Consider the following 17,323-nt stretch of genomic DNA (forward strand, 5'->3'; position numbering starts at 1 on the left):
AGGTTGAGAAGAATTATTTATTCTGATAATAACACAAAAATGACAGAAATATGCCAACCATCATCTCAGAGCTTCCAAAGTTCAGAAAATTAAGGGCCCTTAAAACATATCAAAAGCCAAGGCCCCCATATTTTTTGTAGTCTTTGATAGTGTTGTCACTTATAATTGAATATCGAGAAGTCAAAGGAATTGTGTTGTGAGAAGCAAAGAAGGAAAGGAACAGCAGGCACTTTATCTGAACAAGTTATCATAAAAGGAGTAAAGGTGGAGCAAGTCTCAAAATTTAATTTAAAGTTCCTGTAAACCGGAAGTTGCGATCGTTTTCAATTCTGTATTTTGGTGGAATGGAATTCCCAATTAGAAAAATAGTGGGAGTGGCTTTCGTCTTTCTCTGGGATTTGATTGGATGTATGAAAACAGGCGTTGCATTCTGAAATAGAACTGGCAGCAGACTGACAGTTGAAGGGGAGGAGTTTACGGATGCTCCACCCAAGCCGTATAACATGCGTCATTTAAGAGGGATTGCAATTACTGGACGGAAGTACATTTTTTTATAAGGACACAAGAATTTAAAAAAGAGAATGACCCACATTGATAAAATATTTACAATAAACGCTGCAATATTTCATGAAAAAATAGGCATGCTATTTTTAATTTCCTTGGGACTTAAAGTATTTAGGCACAGCAAGCAATTGATGAAAAATTCTCATTCCAGGGAAATGTGGACTACATACACAAGGAAGCCAGGCAAAGACTATAGGTCTACTCAGACAATTAAGAAGTTTATTGATAAGAGGATTCTCACTATTATATAGTTCGATGATAGAAAGCATTTTAACATGGAACATTATAGCTTGGAATGTATATTTAGGATGAAGTAAATAAGATAATTGGCCAGAGACAGAGTACAAAGCAAGAGTTTTAGATGTTATGGAGGCAAAGGAAATCACAGTCTACTCAGATCGAACCCACCCACTCCACCATTCTCCTTCAGGCCGTAGACTGCACATGCGGATAGCTAAAAGGAATGCATACAAAAGATCATTTATCCCACCAAAGTGGTAACCATTTTAAACCAATTGTTTTAAAGTGTTTGAATGTGTTGTGAAGGTCAGTTATGTGTTGGGTAGGAACATGTGTGTTATGTGTTTTTATGATTTGATATGTTGTTTTACTGTATGTTTTACCAGTGTCAAAGTAACTACTGAACAATTTCTGTTCAAGTAACAGACAATTAAGTAAAGACACTAAACTAAAGATAAACATCTAACCTACAGTGCAAATCCATATCTCTCTCTCTTTCTGTATGTCTTCTATCTATCTCAGTGTAATTTCATCTGTGCAGTTCTTGTCGAGAAACTGCTGTGAATTCAAAGCAGGAGGCCCCACAATGATATCACACTGAGAAGAAGTTAAATATTCAATTCTGTGGATGTTCTCGTAAGCTTTAAGGATCTCATTCTGTTGAAATAACCCCAGAACCCAAGCGTTCATGTAAGAGAGTGCCATACCTGAGAGAACATCAGCTTTTCTACGCGTTTTTCTTTTCCACTACCAAATGATTATGAGGCAACACACGTAGCACAAAAAAAGCAAAACTCATTCAAAATGTTCCATTCCCCCTCTCATATTCTGGTCCATTTTGATTTCCATTCTCTTTCTCCCAACGGCGAGCAGAATGGCGTCTGAATGCAAGACCGTGGGTTCGTGAATGGGCTGCCATTTCTCGGCTGATGTTTATCAAGTCTTTTCTCTTTCCATGGCCTCGGATTAAAAGGCTTATGTGGGTCATGTTGCATTAATCGAGCACGGTGTCCACTCAAATGCTCTCTAAATTAAGCAACGGGCATAAAATATTCACATTCGCTACTTGATGACATGTTTAAGTGAGAGCTGCGGCAAGCTGAAATGAATTCGTTTTTATCTGCCCTCACAAAGGCGCATTGTCAAGATGATCATTTTTCTATTGTGTAGCTCCGCCTTTTGCAGTGAGCGATGAGATGCCATTTGTTATATAAAGTTCTGAAGGCTATTCATGTGGAGAAATCTCATCAGTGGAGCTGTAAATTCTTCACACCTTTTTCATGACCCCTTCGGATATTTTTATTCCTGAACTCAGACCTCAGATATACAAATCATATGTTCTCATGCTCTCTGTTTTGATCTCTGTGGTTTGGAGCCTTTTCTGTGTTCTCGGAGCTAATCTTGTTCACACACTCGGTTTAAAATGCTAGTGAGATGCCTTGCCAGGCATGAGATTGTGAAAAAAATTACAACCCACACACGCACAACACACACACACATAAACATTTTACTAGTCTTGTTTTCGAGTACAATTAAAACAAGAAGCAAATTGCACATATTATAATGATATTGATGAAGATTAAATATCTTGTTTTCATATAAACACATTTTGCTTTTTGCTTAATATGAGGGAAGGTTTTGTACCAAATAGTGTCTTATTGTGCCTTACCTGGATATGTAGATGTAGTACATATAGATACAATCCGTGACAAAGGGGATCTGTATATAGTTGCAATGTCCAGGATCTATAGAGAATTTAGTTTTTTACTTAAGATTGTGAAACGTGCAGCAATAAAAAAGTGCATATAAAGCTAATTATTTTTGCACAAAAGCAAAAAAATAACTTAGCAAATGTTATAGCCCCTCATTTCCTATCCTCAGAGATTTTTTGCTTAAACCAAATTTAAAACTTGGGGTGAGAAAAATTATCTAATTAAAAAATGAAAAGCAAGATTATTATTTATGCACCACTGGCAACTTTTTTCTTGATTTAAGCATTAACTTTGAAAAACTTGTACTAGATTTCAAGACAAATCAAGGCATGAATGCTTTTGCTTTTCAAGGGAATATATCTAATCTTATTTTATTGCATGTTGTATTCGAGGCACATAAATGAGTACAAAATGTCCATATTCCAAAAATATGGACATAACAATTCAGAGATAGCCATATAGGTATGGAAGCACATGAATTTAACAATCTCAGTTAACCATTCTATATTCTAAAATGCACCCCAGCAGGTTTTTTAAGACAGGTCTACATACTCATAAATGAAAAGCCAGAGGTCCAAGACACATCGTATCTTTGTTCATGTTCAACCTAATCCATGTCTTGATGAAAATCTAGAGATGTTGAATGAGGGGCAAAAAAGCAAGTCCAGGTTTTGATCTTCTCTCCTGGGAAGAACTGTAGTGCGTCGGTTGGTGTGTGATGTGATTCTTCATTGTGTATTCTCTAAAAACAGACACAGGAAGCCTGAGGGTTTGAGTCTCGGCTCATGTTTAATTATTGGGAGCCCACCAAAAACTCCTCCTAAGAGACTCTTCTGTACAGACCAGACAGGATGGAGCGAGTGCCATCCATCCATTTTATTCTCCTTATTTCAACCTTCCACTTATTTCCCTCTTCTGCACCGCAGGATTCAATTTTCCGATCCACTTAAGCGTGAAACTCGTGCGTTACAGATCCTATTAGCTCACACGTGCATGTGTGCACCCCGATGACAAAACGTCTCATTCTGTCTCTCACTTCTCGCTCAGACGGTTCTTATTTAACTGTAATCCATCTTTCTTCCCTTCTCTTTCCTGTCGTATTCTCTTTTACTCAGTTATCCTGACATGAATCCTCTTCAGCTCTCTGTGGTGTGGGCGCTGACGTTAGCCCAGCTGTGCGTGTTTTCTCAGGCTTGTCCTACGGGATGTCGCTGCTATAGTTTGACAGTTGAATGTGGATCAATTGGACTGAAGGAGATCCCACAGGGCATTGGTCACGGCACACGGGTAAGTGGCTGTTGGTTAACTTTATTTCTGGCTTTGGTGATGGGTTTTTTGTAAATCATGAAATGAAAAGGTCTGTTTTAAAGTTTTTGTTTCAAGTCTGTTAGCTTTTCGAATGTGCTATTGTAATGCTAAACATTAATGCACTTTTGGCAGATTACACATTTACGAAGGTTAATTTCTATTAATCTAAATGTTTGGCATAACATTCCTGTTTCAATAAGAACATTTTAACAAAATAAAGACTGTAAACTAATGAAGGGATCTTTAAAAAGGTTGCACAAATGTTTTTTTTTACTTTCATTTGTTTCCATATTTCCATATAAACATATGCTGGTATTTTATTACTTCACATTGATGATGTAATCAACATTACTATTACAAATAGCTTTAAATAGTTTTTGTTTCTTCAATGCAGTGTGTCTAAACAGATCGTATCCATCAACGCCATTTACCATAAACAATGTTTTTGTAATTTCCTTTCTTCTCTACAAACTCTTGTATAATATTGTGAATTACAATCCTAGTCATACCTCATGTCCAAATTATGTCTTCTTTACTCTAAAAAATGATTAATGGCCTCTGTTGGCACAACTAAATTCAATGAATTGGTGCAAGTCAAAAATCGAACAACTCTTACTTACTTAATATTGTTGATAATTACTTAAGCTTAATATTGTATATTATAATATTTGAACCTAAAAATCGGTGTTTATGTGTTTACAGCAATATGTGAGTTGCAGGAACTCAAAGTAATTGGCTAGATAACTTAACCTTTCAACACCAACTGAGTTCCGGTTCAAGACTCCTCCCAAGCCATGTAACAAACGTAAACAAGTTCAAACTATATGTGTCAAGTGTTTGAAAGGCGTAAAAAGAATTGTTCATGTTTAATCATTAAACTTAATCTATTACAATTGAGGGTACATGACTGATGCATCAAATAGCATTGGTGAGGATCTCCATTTCCCATCATGCTTTGCATGGTACTGGATAATGAGAGTTAATGTAGAAATACAGAGTTCCCTATCGATACTTCACTCGTACTGCGTAGCAGGACGCTATGGGGAAAACTCCTTTTTCTCCGATGACTGAAGCTTTACAATAACGCAGTGAATACTGCACGGCCATTGGTGCGTGTAAAGTAAAACTTTACGCCAATGGCAGTGAAGCTGAACGGACCCATGGCGATGGCGCCCGCCAAAAGGGGTGGGGCTAATGGCTATACAAGCAGACACATCGCCGTAGGGTCCTCAGATCTCTTCTCCGTCAGCGACGACTTCTACTTCGCTACCCGGACTGATAGCTTCGCCGTCGAAAGAGCCTTGCAGCGGACTGGACCTCTCTGCTCAGCGATTCCGCTGGCTTCAGCAGCCCTGTATCCTTTTCCCTGCCGCTATCCGGCAAAGCTCTAAAAGGCTATTTTCAGAGCAAATGTTCCTGCGGCATTGTTGCAAATGCCGCGCCGTCCCTGTCACTTGTGTGGGGTCCGAGCTGGGCTTAGAGCTGGGCTTAGAGTGGTCCTGTCCAGGGAAACCTACTCGCAGCCGCCCAGATGAATGGTTTCTGCCGGGGCGCCGCCTAGCCCCTCGGCAGCTGACTTCGCCGTTCTTCCCGGAAGTTCATGATGAACTCACAAAGTCATGGTGCCCCCTCTATTCGGCCCGTTTACGACCCTCTTCTTCCTCAGCTCTCACCTCCGTTGATGGCGCAGAGGAAAAAGCATATGAGAAGCTGCCTCCCCTTGATGAGTTAGTGGCCGCACATCTGTGTCCGCCCTCGGCTATCGGTTGGAAGGCAAAAGCGTCTCATCCCTCCAAACCGTGTAAGACCACCTCGGCCCTCGCTGGACGGACATTCTCGTCCGCCGGTCAAGCGGCTTCCGCTCTGCATTCCATGGCAGTACTCCAGGTATACCAGGCCAAAGTCCTCCAGGGAATGGATGAGTCCGGTACTGACAGTACGGCCTTTAAAGAGCTGAGGAGCGCGACGGATCTGGCTCTACGCGCCACCAAGGCCACGGCGCAGGCGATAGGCAGATCGATGGCCAGTGACGTGGGTCTCGAGCGCCATCTGTGGCTGACGCTCACGGAGATTAAGGAGGCTGACAAGGTCCCCCTTCCTTTGCAGAACGTTTCATGGCGGCGCAGAAATCTTCGCAGGCCATGAAGCACTTGCTGCCCAAGAGACCCGGATCCAGACCAAAACAGAGCCACGCCCCCAGCTGCACAGAAGGCAGTAGGTGCTGAGATGCATCAACGCTCTCCCTCAGCGTCAGGGATCCCGGCCAAAGATCACTGAGACCAAGGTGAGGAAGAGGAAGGGATCGTGACTCGCTCTGGCTGGACCTCCCTCAAAGAGGGCTCTTGTGTGCGCCCAAGCATCCCGTTCTGTTCCAGATGCCGGCGGAAATGTGTTTTTGTTCCACAATGTGAATACCGGGTCTGTTCTAACACCCGCACAACCCACCGCTGTTATAGCGGGCACTTTAATAAAACACAAACTTTTTCAGAAAAAGAGCAACCTTCCTCTTCCACTCTCGGCGGAAGTCAAGCCCCCAATAGGCAATTTACCTCCCCAGTGCATTCAACCCCTTGCCATACGGGCCACCATGACAGTGGTGTCCTACATAAATCACTAGGGAGGCCTCTCCTCAAGACGCCTTTTTTCCCTGGTACTACGCCTCTTGGAATGGGCCCAGTGCAGTGCAATCTGCGCTCACTGAGGGCAACTCATGTGCCAGGCAGACTGAACCAGGAAGCAGATATGCTATCTCGGAGCAACGTCCCTTCAGAGGAATGGACGCTCCACCCCAGGTCGGTTCAGAAAATCTGGGAAGTCTTCGGCAAGCCAGAAGTCAACCTTTTTGCCTCAGAAGACAACACTCATTGCCCAACCTATTTTTCGAAGGACAAGGACGCCTTGGCCCACAGCTGGCCCAACCGGCTCCTCTATGCCTTTCCCCCCGATCGCTCTTATACCACAGAAGATCAGGAGAATCAAAGAACAGGTGCACACACCCAACCAGCCTTCGGTTTCGGAACTGTCTCAGCTGCTTGTAGCAGCCAGTGGCCTATTCCCCTGAGACGGGACCGCCTCTCTCAGGCAGGCAACACCATTTAGCACCCCCAGCCAGAGCTGTGGGCTCTACACCTTTGGCCTCTCGACGGGAGCCTACGATCCTCCACGAGAGTGTCATGAACACGATATCACAGGCTAGAGCTCCGTCTACGAGACGACTCTATACCCTTAAGTGGTCTGTCTTCTCCGCCTGGTGCGCAACTCGCAGCACAGACCCAGAATCCTGTGACATATTACTAATTCTGTCCTTCCTGCAAGATCTGTTGGATAAGGGCCGCTCCCCTTCCACACTCAAGTTTTATGTGGCAGCAATCGCAGCCTCCCATGCCCCCATAGTGGACCAAGGAGTGGGAAAGAACGACTTGATTGTTCGTTTCTTGAGGGGTTCCAGGAGGCTACGCCTTCCTTCCCCCTCACCATTCCCATATGGGATCTACCTACTGTGTTGAGAACTCTGAAGGGTTCTTCCTTCGAGCCTCTGCAGTCCGTGGACCTCCGTCCCCTAACACTTAAAACCGCACTGCTTCTAGCATTAGCATCGGAAAAACGTGTGGGTGATCTGCGGGCACTCTCTGTGAGCCCCTCGTGTCTTGAATTTGGGCCTGATGACTCTAGGGTAGTCCTCAAACCAAGATATGGTTACGTACCTAATGTGCTCTCTACTCCGTTTAGAGCACAGGTAGTGACATTATCTGCGCTCCCCTCCTCTGAGCAGGACCCGGAGCTTAATCTGCTCTGTCCAGTCAGAGCGCTTAAAATTTACATTGAGCATTCCGCCACCTTCAGGTGGTCGAAACAGCTTTTTGTCTGCTTCGGTGACCGCACCAAAGGGTCCCCGGTCACGAAGCATAGACTATCTAAATGGATAGTAGAGGCTTTCGCGCTGGCATGTTCTTCATTGGGCCTTCAATGCCCCACGGGAGTAAGGGCCCATTCTACTAGAGGTGTCGCCTCTTCATGGGCATGGTCTAGCAGAGTCTCCATAGTGGATATTTGTGCGGCGGCCTGCTGGGCTTCGCCATCCACATTTACCAGATTCTACAGTCTGGACCTTCCGGCTTTACAGGCCCGGGTCCTTTCTGCTTAAAACAAGACTGCTGGACCGTGGTTGCCCTCAACCACACAGGCACCTGGCACATTTTGGGATTAACCGGATTAAGCCACCTATTAGCCTGGCTTTTCCGTCTTCTGCAGGGCTTCCCTGCCTTATAACTATCCTCGAGCCACGGCTCTGGGATTATATGGTGTTTTTCGTTCCACTTGTAGCACGGCGGGATTATACTGGTTCCCCATAGCGTCCTGCTACACAGTACGAGAGAAGTATTGATAGGGAACGTACTCGGTTACTAACGTAACCTCGGTTCCCAGAGATACGGGAACGAGTACTGCATTCCTGGCCGTGCTTACAAGCAGCATATTATATTATAAGGCATAATATTGGAGATGCTACAGGCCCAATCAGCTCTTGCTTTTAATTGTTATTGAGAATTTTATAAATTGATATATAGAATAATAAAGTGTATTTGCAACCAGTGTCTTTGATTAAATCATTAGCTTTCCTGTAGCTCAGTCGTAAGAACATTGCTTTATCAATGCAAGGTCGTGGGCACGATCCCAGGGGATTGCACATACCTATAAACAAATGTATAGAATAATACAATATAAGTCGCTTTTAAGCGTCTGCCAAATGCATAAATGTTAATGTAAATGTAATGTATATCAGTATTAAAAAACGTTGGAACAATTTAATAATTTCAATAACGAGCAATAATTTTTAAATTGTTGTTCCTTAAAAAAAACATTTCATCTAAGAGAGAAATATAATCTGTCTGACCTAATGTGGTTTGTTGGATGAGCTTAATTTTGTTAGAAGTTGTCACAACTCAAAAATATTGATGCAAACTGTTGCTTAAGTCCATTTTTTAGAGTGTTCCTGCTCTATCATTTTTAAATTATAGTCACCCCTATAAGATACCGCCTAAAATATATCCTCAAACCAAAATTAAAAGTAAACCAGACATTACAACATATTACAAAATACTAAATAATCAAAACAGAGAAGTTACTCATCTCAATATATTTACCCGTTCACACTTGTTAATATTCACGAGCTGACTTGCATAAATTGCTCAATTGACCGATGCAAACCTACGCTTTAGCAGAAATTTGCAGCGTGTTTGATCACAGACAGAAATTTGATAGTATTATCAATCTGAAAATAAATGAAGTGTGAAATGTAGTATTATTATAGTTAAATGAGTGAAGACAGTTCTGCCGCTCTTGTAAAAGCAGGCTAATGCTGGTGCTGGTGAATTGATTTGTTTACGTGTTTTCTCCAAGATAACAGACCAAGGTTTGTTTGACGCACCCAAAACTTTGATCCAATTCATGTGAGTTGTTAGGGCTTGGATGATGTGCAGGCTCAACTCAGAAAACCCAGAGAAAGAAGGATTTGGTAGTTTTGATGACAGGAGAAGAGAACATTTTGAGGGATAAAAATTTGACAGCACTTATTCAAAGCATTTTTTTTTTTAAATCAGAACAAACATCCTTCATCCTTCCTCTTTAAGATAATGTTTTTCTTTTCTCTTTTAACTTGTGTTGTTGATGGAATATGTGTTCTGCTCAGACTATATTTCTACAGGACAACGCCATCGCACAGATCCGTCAACGAGATCTATCAGACCTCGGCCAACTTCACCACCTCTACCTACAGAACAACAGCATCTCCACCCTCGAAATCGGAGCGTTCAGAAACCTGGGCCTGCTTCTAGAGCTCGCTCTTAACGGAAACCGCATCCACACGGTCACAGCTGACGTGTTTCGTGGCTTGGATCACCTGCGGATTCTCTATCTCGCGGGAAACCAGATCACGCGATTGGAGGACTACACTTTCCGTGGACTACAGGTAAAGGACCATGTGGGTATATTGTATATCTGCCTGCATACCTACAAACAATATTATAATAAAAACAATTAATTAACTTTCCTTTGATAGGTATCATTGTGAATAGAAAGTTGTTTGTGTCATATTATGAAAGAGAAAATTAATTATCAACTTGGAATAACGGTTTAGGGTCAGTTTTCTGAAACTTTTCTCATGATCTTAACAACCTTAACATTAGTTCTGTAGATAAAAATATTACTGTGCCAATATTTTAATTTCTTTCTTTATAATATATTTTTTTTAATTTTGGACTAGGCCCAAATGATGAAATGCGACGATTATTGAAGGTCAGAGAAAGAGAAAATAAAAACTTGTTTTGCAGAAAAAATCGGACTAAAATTCGATGACAAAAATAATATAAACTGACCACTTAATTAATACTTCTTCTCATACATAATTTGTATGAACAACTTAACCTTCAGTGACCTTATTTGAACTCTGTTTTGTGTGAATAACAAAAAGCAAATTTAATAGGCACTTTATTCTGAACAACATGATAATTGGATGCAGGGACTGCAATGAAAAATATGATGCCGCAGTATTCTAGACAGCTTTACATTGCATCTTTATATTCATGAATCAGCTAGGAATGATGATGGTTATAATGATGAAAATATTTAAAGGTTGATGGATTATTCCCAGCGTCTGCAGGAGCTTCATCTGCAGGAAAACGTGTTGGAGGTTCTTGGAGATGAAGCGTTGGTGGGTCTGTCCTCTCTGGCTCTTCTGGACCTCAGCAGAAATAACCTGAGAACTCTGAGTCCTGCTTCACTCAAACCTCTCGTGAGCCTGCAGGTGCTGAGAGTCACAGGTGAGTACTTGACATGAGACTGTTTCTCACTTGTTTCTCTTGAACAGGAATGAGATCAAATAGAATCAATGGAGTCCTGCCTTACAAAAAAAATGTGGTCATTTAAGTGCGCTATTAGTATACTTTTAAATTAAAACTAAGGAAGTATACTTTCAGTCAAGTTTTATGTACTTCTCAAAAATACTCTTAAATATATATATATATATATTTACAAATATATAAAAAAAAACAGCCGTGGAAAAATGAAGGTAGCATTCCAAGTTTTCATTTGTTCAGCATTTTTAGATGTATTGTGTTCATTCCAGTCCAATGTCTGTTGAATTTCAACGAAATCAAACCTCAGAAGTGACATAAAGTCATCTAAAGCAATGTGAAAGACTGACAGCATGAAAAGACAAAATTACAAATATTTATGTTTGTATTACTTAAAAGTGAATCTGAACTTGGTTTCTTTGCAGTATTTGAGGTTTGAGAAATGCAGATCATCTTTTGTTATTTTAACTTGTTTCTCCAGTTTTCATTTTCTGCAATAAATACAATCTTTTTATTTGACATTTGGGAGAAGTATTGTTAGTATTTCACTGAACAAAATAAAAATAATAATTTTACCTAAACACGTGCTGTACCTATAAATAGTACATTCTGATAATCCGAAAATAAGAGAAATGGTATCTTCATTTTGTTTAGCAGCTGTATATAACTATAAAGTATATTGCTACTTGTACTAAGCTTTAAAATCAAAAGAGAAAGTATTCTAACACCGGACGAGACAGACGCGACGTGGCAACCCGCTTGTTCTTAATGGGTTTGTCCATTCGTGCCGCATCCGGTGTGGACAAAATAAAAAATTATAATGGTTTCTAATGCGTTTCTAATGTCTTTTTTCGTCTCGCATCACGCCAGTCAGTCTTGTTCACTCCTTTGTTCAAGTAGTCGTTTAAATACTTTTTTCACAGTTTTTACTTGTACAAGAGAGTGCACTTCAAAGTGTACTTTTATAAACTTTGATGTACAAATTAAGAATATAGTTGCAAAGAATAGAAATAGTACACACTAACAAGTATACTACTAGTACAATGATATGGATAAATTATGCTTAAATCTAAATGAACATTTGTTGAAGGGATATGTATATTATTTTTGAGTGTCGTCTAGAGTTTTAGAGATACATATGAACTTGTTTTATAAATGTCTTTTAAGATCAAATTCAAACCCAAATTAAGACAAAAGTAACTATGCTACTTTTTTCTGATGAGCTTTAATGTAATTATTCTATTCTTACAACGTCAAAAAATTTTTTTGTTTGATTTATGTTTTAATTACTTAAGAATGAGCACCATATTAGACAAAGTAAAAATACACTTTTACATTTTCTGTGAAAAATGAAATGCAAGTGGTGCCTGCTCATATAGTGTAAATCAATTAGCTGACACTATGCAGTTTTGTGGGTGGTTGCCAAGGCATTGCTGTGAGGTTGCTAGGGTGTTACACCCCAAATTGTATTAATTTCAGCGTAGGGGATTTGTCCTACATACAAGCAGCAGTAATTAAACTCATAAGATATGAAAAAAAGGATATAAAACATTACTAAAGGAGAGAGAGAGAGAGAGAGAGAGGGTGGAGATAGAGAGTAACTAAAAGCAAGGTCAACATGTAGGAAATTGAAAATTGCTAAACAGATGAAGGATGAAAGAAAGAGAGATTAAAGAAAGATATCAGAGAAGATGAAAGTAGAAAGGGGAGTCATGTTGAAGTCAAAGCAGATCAGTTGTAAGAGGTTTAAAAGGCATTGATTTTTATTGCTAACCTGTCTTACTCTCACAGATAACCCGTGGCGTTGTGACTGCGCTTTGCATTGGCTTCGCGGCTGGATAAATGAAGAGGGCCAGAGGCTGTTGAGCTCGGCGGAGCGCCGGATGTTGTGCGCGGAACCACCCCGGCTTTCCCACCTCAGTCTGGTGGAGGTTCCTGCAAACAGTCTGATTTGCATCCCTCCCATCGTCCAGCTGGAGCCCAGCCACCTGACCGTACGTCTGGGGGAGAGTCTGCGCGTGTCCTGTCAAGCGTCCGGATACCCGCAACCCCAGGTCACCTGGAGAAAAGCCTCTCATGGTAAAGCCCAGCTGTCCCCGAGGGGTCTGGTGCAGGAAGTTGGCATGGAAGGAGATACGAGAACAAGAGGTAGGGTGGTGACCGCCAGACCCGTTGGAAAAGGGGCGTCGAGTCGAGGTCCGGTGCTTGGAGCGGAAGGTGGAGGCGACCGAGAAAGCTTCAATCCGGACACTGGAAGCGGGATGCTGTTTCTCAGTAACGTCACGGTGGCCCACGCCGGACGCTACGAATGCGAGGCCTGGAACCCTGGAGGGGTGGCTCGCGTGACTTTTCACCTTTCAGTGAACATGTCGTCGTCTTCATCCCCCTCTTTGATTTGGCCTCGGTTGCACTCTTCTTCATCGTCGTCGTACTATCATCCGTCCTCAGTTGACGTGAGCCAAGAGCCACTGTATGAACTGGAAAGCATGGACTTCAACGCTTTGGGCACGGCCATACAGACCGCCATAGCTGTGGGCATTTCTCTTCTGGCCCTCACGGCACTGTTGCTTCTCTGCATGATTTACAGCCGTCACCAACAACGACTAAAGGAAGACGGTGGTTACGAAGTCAGCAAGGAGGAGAGCATCCTCTACGTCAACGACTATTCTGACGGTCCCACCACATTCGCTCAGCTGGAGGAGTACAGAGACGAACGTGGCCACGAGATGTACGTGCTGAACCGTGCCAAACCGGTGCTGCCTCCTCCTCCGGTTCCTAACCAACAGCCGGTGGCGCTCAAAACCACAGAGATGCTTCAGGGTCAGGGTGTGCTAACACCGGGCAGGTCGATCGGCATGGGTCCCTGCAGGGCTCCGGCAGAGGGAGGAGAAGGTCCTCCACCCGATCCCGAGGGGCTTTTTATGAACCAAAGCTTGCTGTTCGACACACAAATCGCTTATGAAATCCACTGCTGAGGGAAATCACTGTGCTTCTGCTCGGTACAAGAAAAGACTTGACCCAGATCAGTGAGGTTCTTACCATCTCACATAGTCCTGCTGATCTTTATTTTATGTTCAGAGAGCAAAAATGCTTTTTTGTGATGTTTTATAACTATATATATATCACATCACACATACTTTAAAGCTAAAATGTGCAATATAAATACTGATAGTGCCAGCAACAATAATACACGGCAACAAAATGAATTTCTTACTAAGCATTTCTGTCTTGTTTTCTGGTATCTAAAACGTCTTAAATCAAGATACGTTGATGCCAGTGGGGTATAAAAAAATCAACCTAAATTAGGTACTTAAGAGATAGTTGAAATTCAATTCAAGAAGGGCTGTCAAAGCGATTAATCGCATCCAGAATTAAACTTTGTATTTACATAATATTAACATAATATAACATAAACCTAAATTCAAGTCTTTATACCCAGATATGTTACACTTGTTTTAAACATAAACTGTCTTCATTCTTAAATTTCTTTCATAAAACAAGACTCAGGCAAAAACAAGCCAAAAACAAGACGAAATGCTTAGTTAAAATTCAATTTTGCAGTGTACCGACAGCCTTCCCACACAATTGGTACAATAGTGCAATTACAAAACAAAGAACAAAATGTTAAAAGCATTACTGATCCACATTGATTATACTCAACCTTTAAATTAATTATTTACAGGTCTCGGGAGATTAAGTAGGAATCACACATAGTAGCTATTCATTTTCTGTCTTGATAATAATCAAAATAATAATCAAAATAACAATCAAAATATCTCTCATTGGGGTACACAAAATAAACTTGAATTAAGTTTATTTTGCTAACATCATTTGCAGAAATTTTAGCTTGTTTTAGGCATAAACCTACATATTTGTATAAAAAAACAAAACTTAATTATCTTAATATCTTAAGTTATTTTGCTCGATCTTTATTTTTTGAACTTTTAAACTTTTGCGCCGAAGAACAACACAAAAATACAGATAAAGACCTTTCTTAGATTTTAGTTTTTTTTTGCAGTTTTCTTAAAGAACAGGATAACTGAAAATCTTGTCATAATTTACTCTTTACTCATTATTTTGTTGTTCAAATATACCGGGATATACATTTTCCAAAGGATTTGTTTTAAGAATCAGAATGACTTTACTCATAACGATGACTTTAATAGTTCCGTTAGGACCTTAACTTTTGTGATGATAAGCAGTCATTGTTTGGGAAAGAACTACATAAATCTCCTTCAAAAAACAACACGTTTTCGGAAAAAAAACTGGAATTTTAAATGTTTCGGATGAACAACTTCTTGAAAAGATCAAATATTTACCTTTTTTACATTCTCTGACTGTTACCTACTTTCAAACCAAGAGGTCAAACAAAACTTCCAAAAAGACATGGAGTATTTTTCTTTTTACTAAGAGATCCAACTAAAGCCCATCTGAATGTTTGACGTGCGTTTGGGCAAGGACCGTAAAGCAAAGGATACGAGTTGGAGGTGTCCAGACATCCCTGTATCAAACATTTCATTTTCTCTGCTTGTGTCAGAAGAGCTTTGATGTCTCTCTTGCAGATGCCGTCTTCATATGTCAAGTTTCCCTTTTACATGCATTCCTGTGTGAATTTATTTATAAGTGCAAGACAGAAACTGCGCGTAAACTAGAACCAAAAGCGGGTAGGAGTATGTTTTGGACAGCCAGGCCAGTGAAGTAGTTACTTCTGTCATCTCTTTGAAGGATGTGTGCCCTGATTTTCTTGACCTCTGTCGGAAAAACACTGTGAACAAACACACTGGAGTTTCGATTCACAGCTAAGCTTTTGTAAGTTATTAGATATGACCGTTTATTTGGTATAACAACAGGCCTATTGTTTTTCATATTGGACAGTGTCTATATACGTTTTCGATTTGCTTTTTCCAGCAGCGTTATACAGAAACTGAGTAGTGAATACACCAGGGTATACAACTATGGCATCCATTACATTACAGATGTGAAGCTTCTGCTGAACAATACAATAGTTTGTGTATTTCTGTCAAATGTCTATCAAATATCAGCAACCTATTTTATCCAAATAAATGATGCCTTCATTTGAGATGTGTGTGTGAAGATAATGAAACTTTGCCCAACACTCAAAAGATTTAAAACACAAGAACTGATCATTCAGAAGGTGTTTGTATCAGTGAATCAAAGAAAAATTAATTTCATAAGAAAATTGAGAAAAAAGACATTTGCATGGCTTATGACTGTGTGAGATGCATCTTTCTGATGTGCTTTAGTGTTCCAGTTTTAGTTCTCTTAATTATTAATAAAAAGAGTAGAAAAGAAGAGCAACATTATTTCTTAAGTTCATGTTAAACAGGAAACATGTCAATCTCCTTGTTTCGCAATTACTTTTTACGCTCTACACATCTAAAAACTGTATTATACGTGACACTTATTATACATGACACACTTGGATTTACTGACTACTAGTTGCTGTTGTGGATAAAAATAATCAGACATTTTGATCTTCTAACATTGCATCTACTGTACTGTAATTATGGACACATGCTCAAGCTTATGTTTTACTCTCAGATCTTGAAGATAACAAAACTAAGAAATCTATTTCATACCACAAGAACATTATCAGAAAAACAGAGTGTACTCTATTCAAATTGTGAACACTTTGGCAAGGCTCACCTGTTATCAAAGATGTTTCATGGAACTGTAGACCACGTCGTCATCTCTTTCAGGAGCACAGCGCTGAAAATAATTCAGTATGATCAAACTTAAATCTTACATTACAGCTGTTTAAAAAAAGGGCTTTGGACAAGTCTGGGCTCGATGTTTAAAAAATCATTATAGTGCAAGTACTGTACCAGGAGTTTTGGACAGAATGAGGGTGATAAAATATTTACTTAACCGACATTACTTAATCCAAAGCAAAATATACGTTTCTCATGTAAAGATACATAATTTAGAATGTGATAGGAAACGTTGAAATGAGAACTACTGTATATAGTTTAACTGAAGAGACACTTGGAAAACTCCAAAAACATATTAAGGGGTAATATGGCGTGAATACGTGTTTTTCTGTGTATTTGGTATGTTATAGGTTGCCCACCATGTATGTATTAGACATGTAAAATTGCATAATTTAAAACTGAATGCTCACCCAGACCTGACTAAAACACCTCCTGTAACCACACCCACACAAATCTACCCCAGTTCCGCCCAAATGTAAATGCAAGTAAGGTGTGTGTATATGTCGGTACAATTGCTTTGGAACCTGATGTTCCAAATATGGTAAGAGGCGTTACATTTCGGTCACACGTGTTCGACCAATCACTATGCACAGGTTAACTGGCCAATCATAGCACACCTCGCTTTTCAGAACGATGAGCTTTGTAAAAAATCTGCGCGTTTCAGAGAGGCGGGGCAAAGAGGAGATACAAACATCCACAGGATGTGAAAAATACTTCGTTTTTTAACCTTAAATCTTGTTTACACATTGAGTTACATCTAAATCAAACGATTAATATTTGTTTTAGCCGTGTCATATGACCCCTTTAAACCCCACTAAAACATAAACCTCAATTAAAAGTTAAAAACTGTATAGCATCTCTTATAGTACCACAGTATAAGTAACCTCAGTGTTTTTTCATCACCCTACTGCTAAAGTCA

The 17,323-nt window shown here is 40.3% G+C and overlaps 1 protein-coding gene across 3 annotated transcripts in view; it reads left to right on the forward strand.

Annotated features, from left to right (window-relative positions):
* Nucleotides 1–17,323, forward strand: part of lrrc24 (leucine rich repeat containing 24) — a 30,575-nt gene that overhangs the window by 12,414 nt on the left and 838 nt on the right. For 2 of the 3 annotated variants that reach the window (XM_056742471.1, XM_056742475.1), the window contains 4 exons: nucleotides 3,632–3,803; nucleotides 9,511–9,789; nucleotides 10,471–10,639; nucleotides 12,464–15,834. In XM_056742471.1, the coding sequence (XP_056598449.1) occupies nucleotides 3,632–3,803; nucleotides 9,511–9,789; nucleotides 10,471–10,639; nucleotides 12,464–13,647 (1,804 nt within the window). In that variant the 3' untranslated portion in view covers nucleotides 13,648–15,834. Of the gene's footprint in view, nucleotides 1–3,631; nucleotides 3,804–9,510; nucleotides 9,790–10,470; nucleotides 10,640–12,463; nucleotides 15,835–17,323 lie in introns of those variants that run through there. The other variant, XM_056742474.1, reaches the window with a different exon arrangement.

The sequence above is a fragment of the Triplophysa dalaica genome, chromosome 3 (genome assembly GCF_015846415.1).
Source record: "Triplophysa dalaica isolate WHDGS20190420 chromosome 3, ASM1584641v1, whole genome shotgun sequence".
NCBI lineage: Eukaryota > Metazoa > Chordata > Actinopteri > Cypriniformes > Nemacheilidae > Triplophysa > Triplophysa dalaica.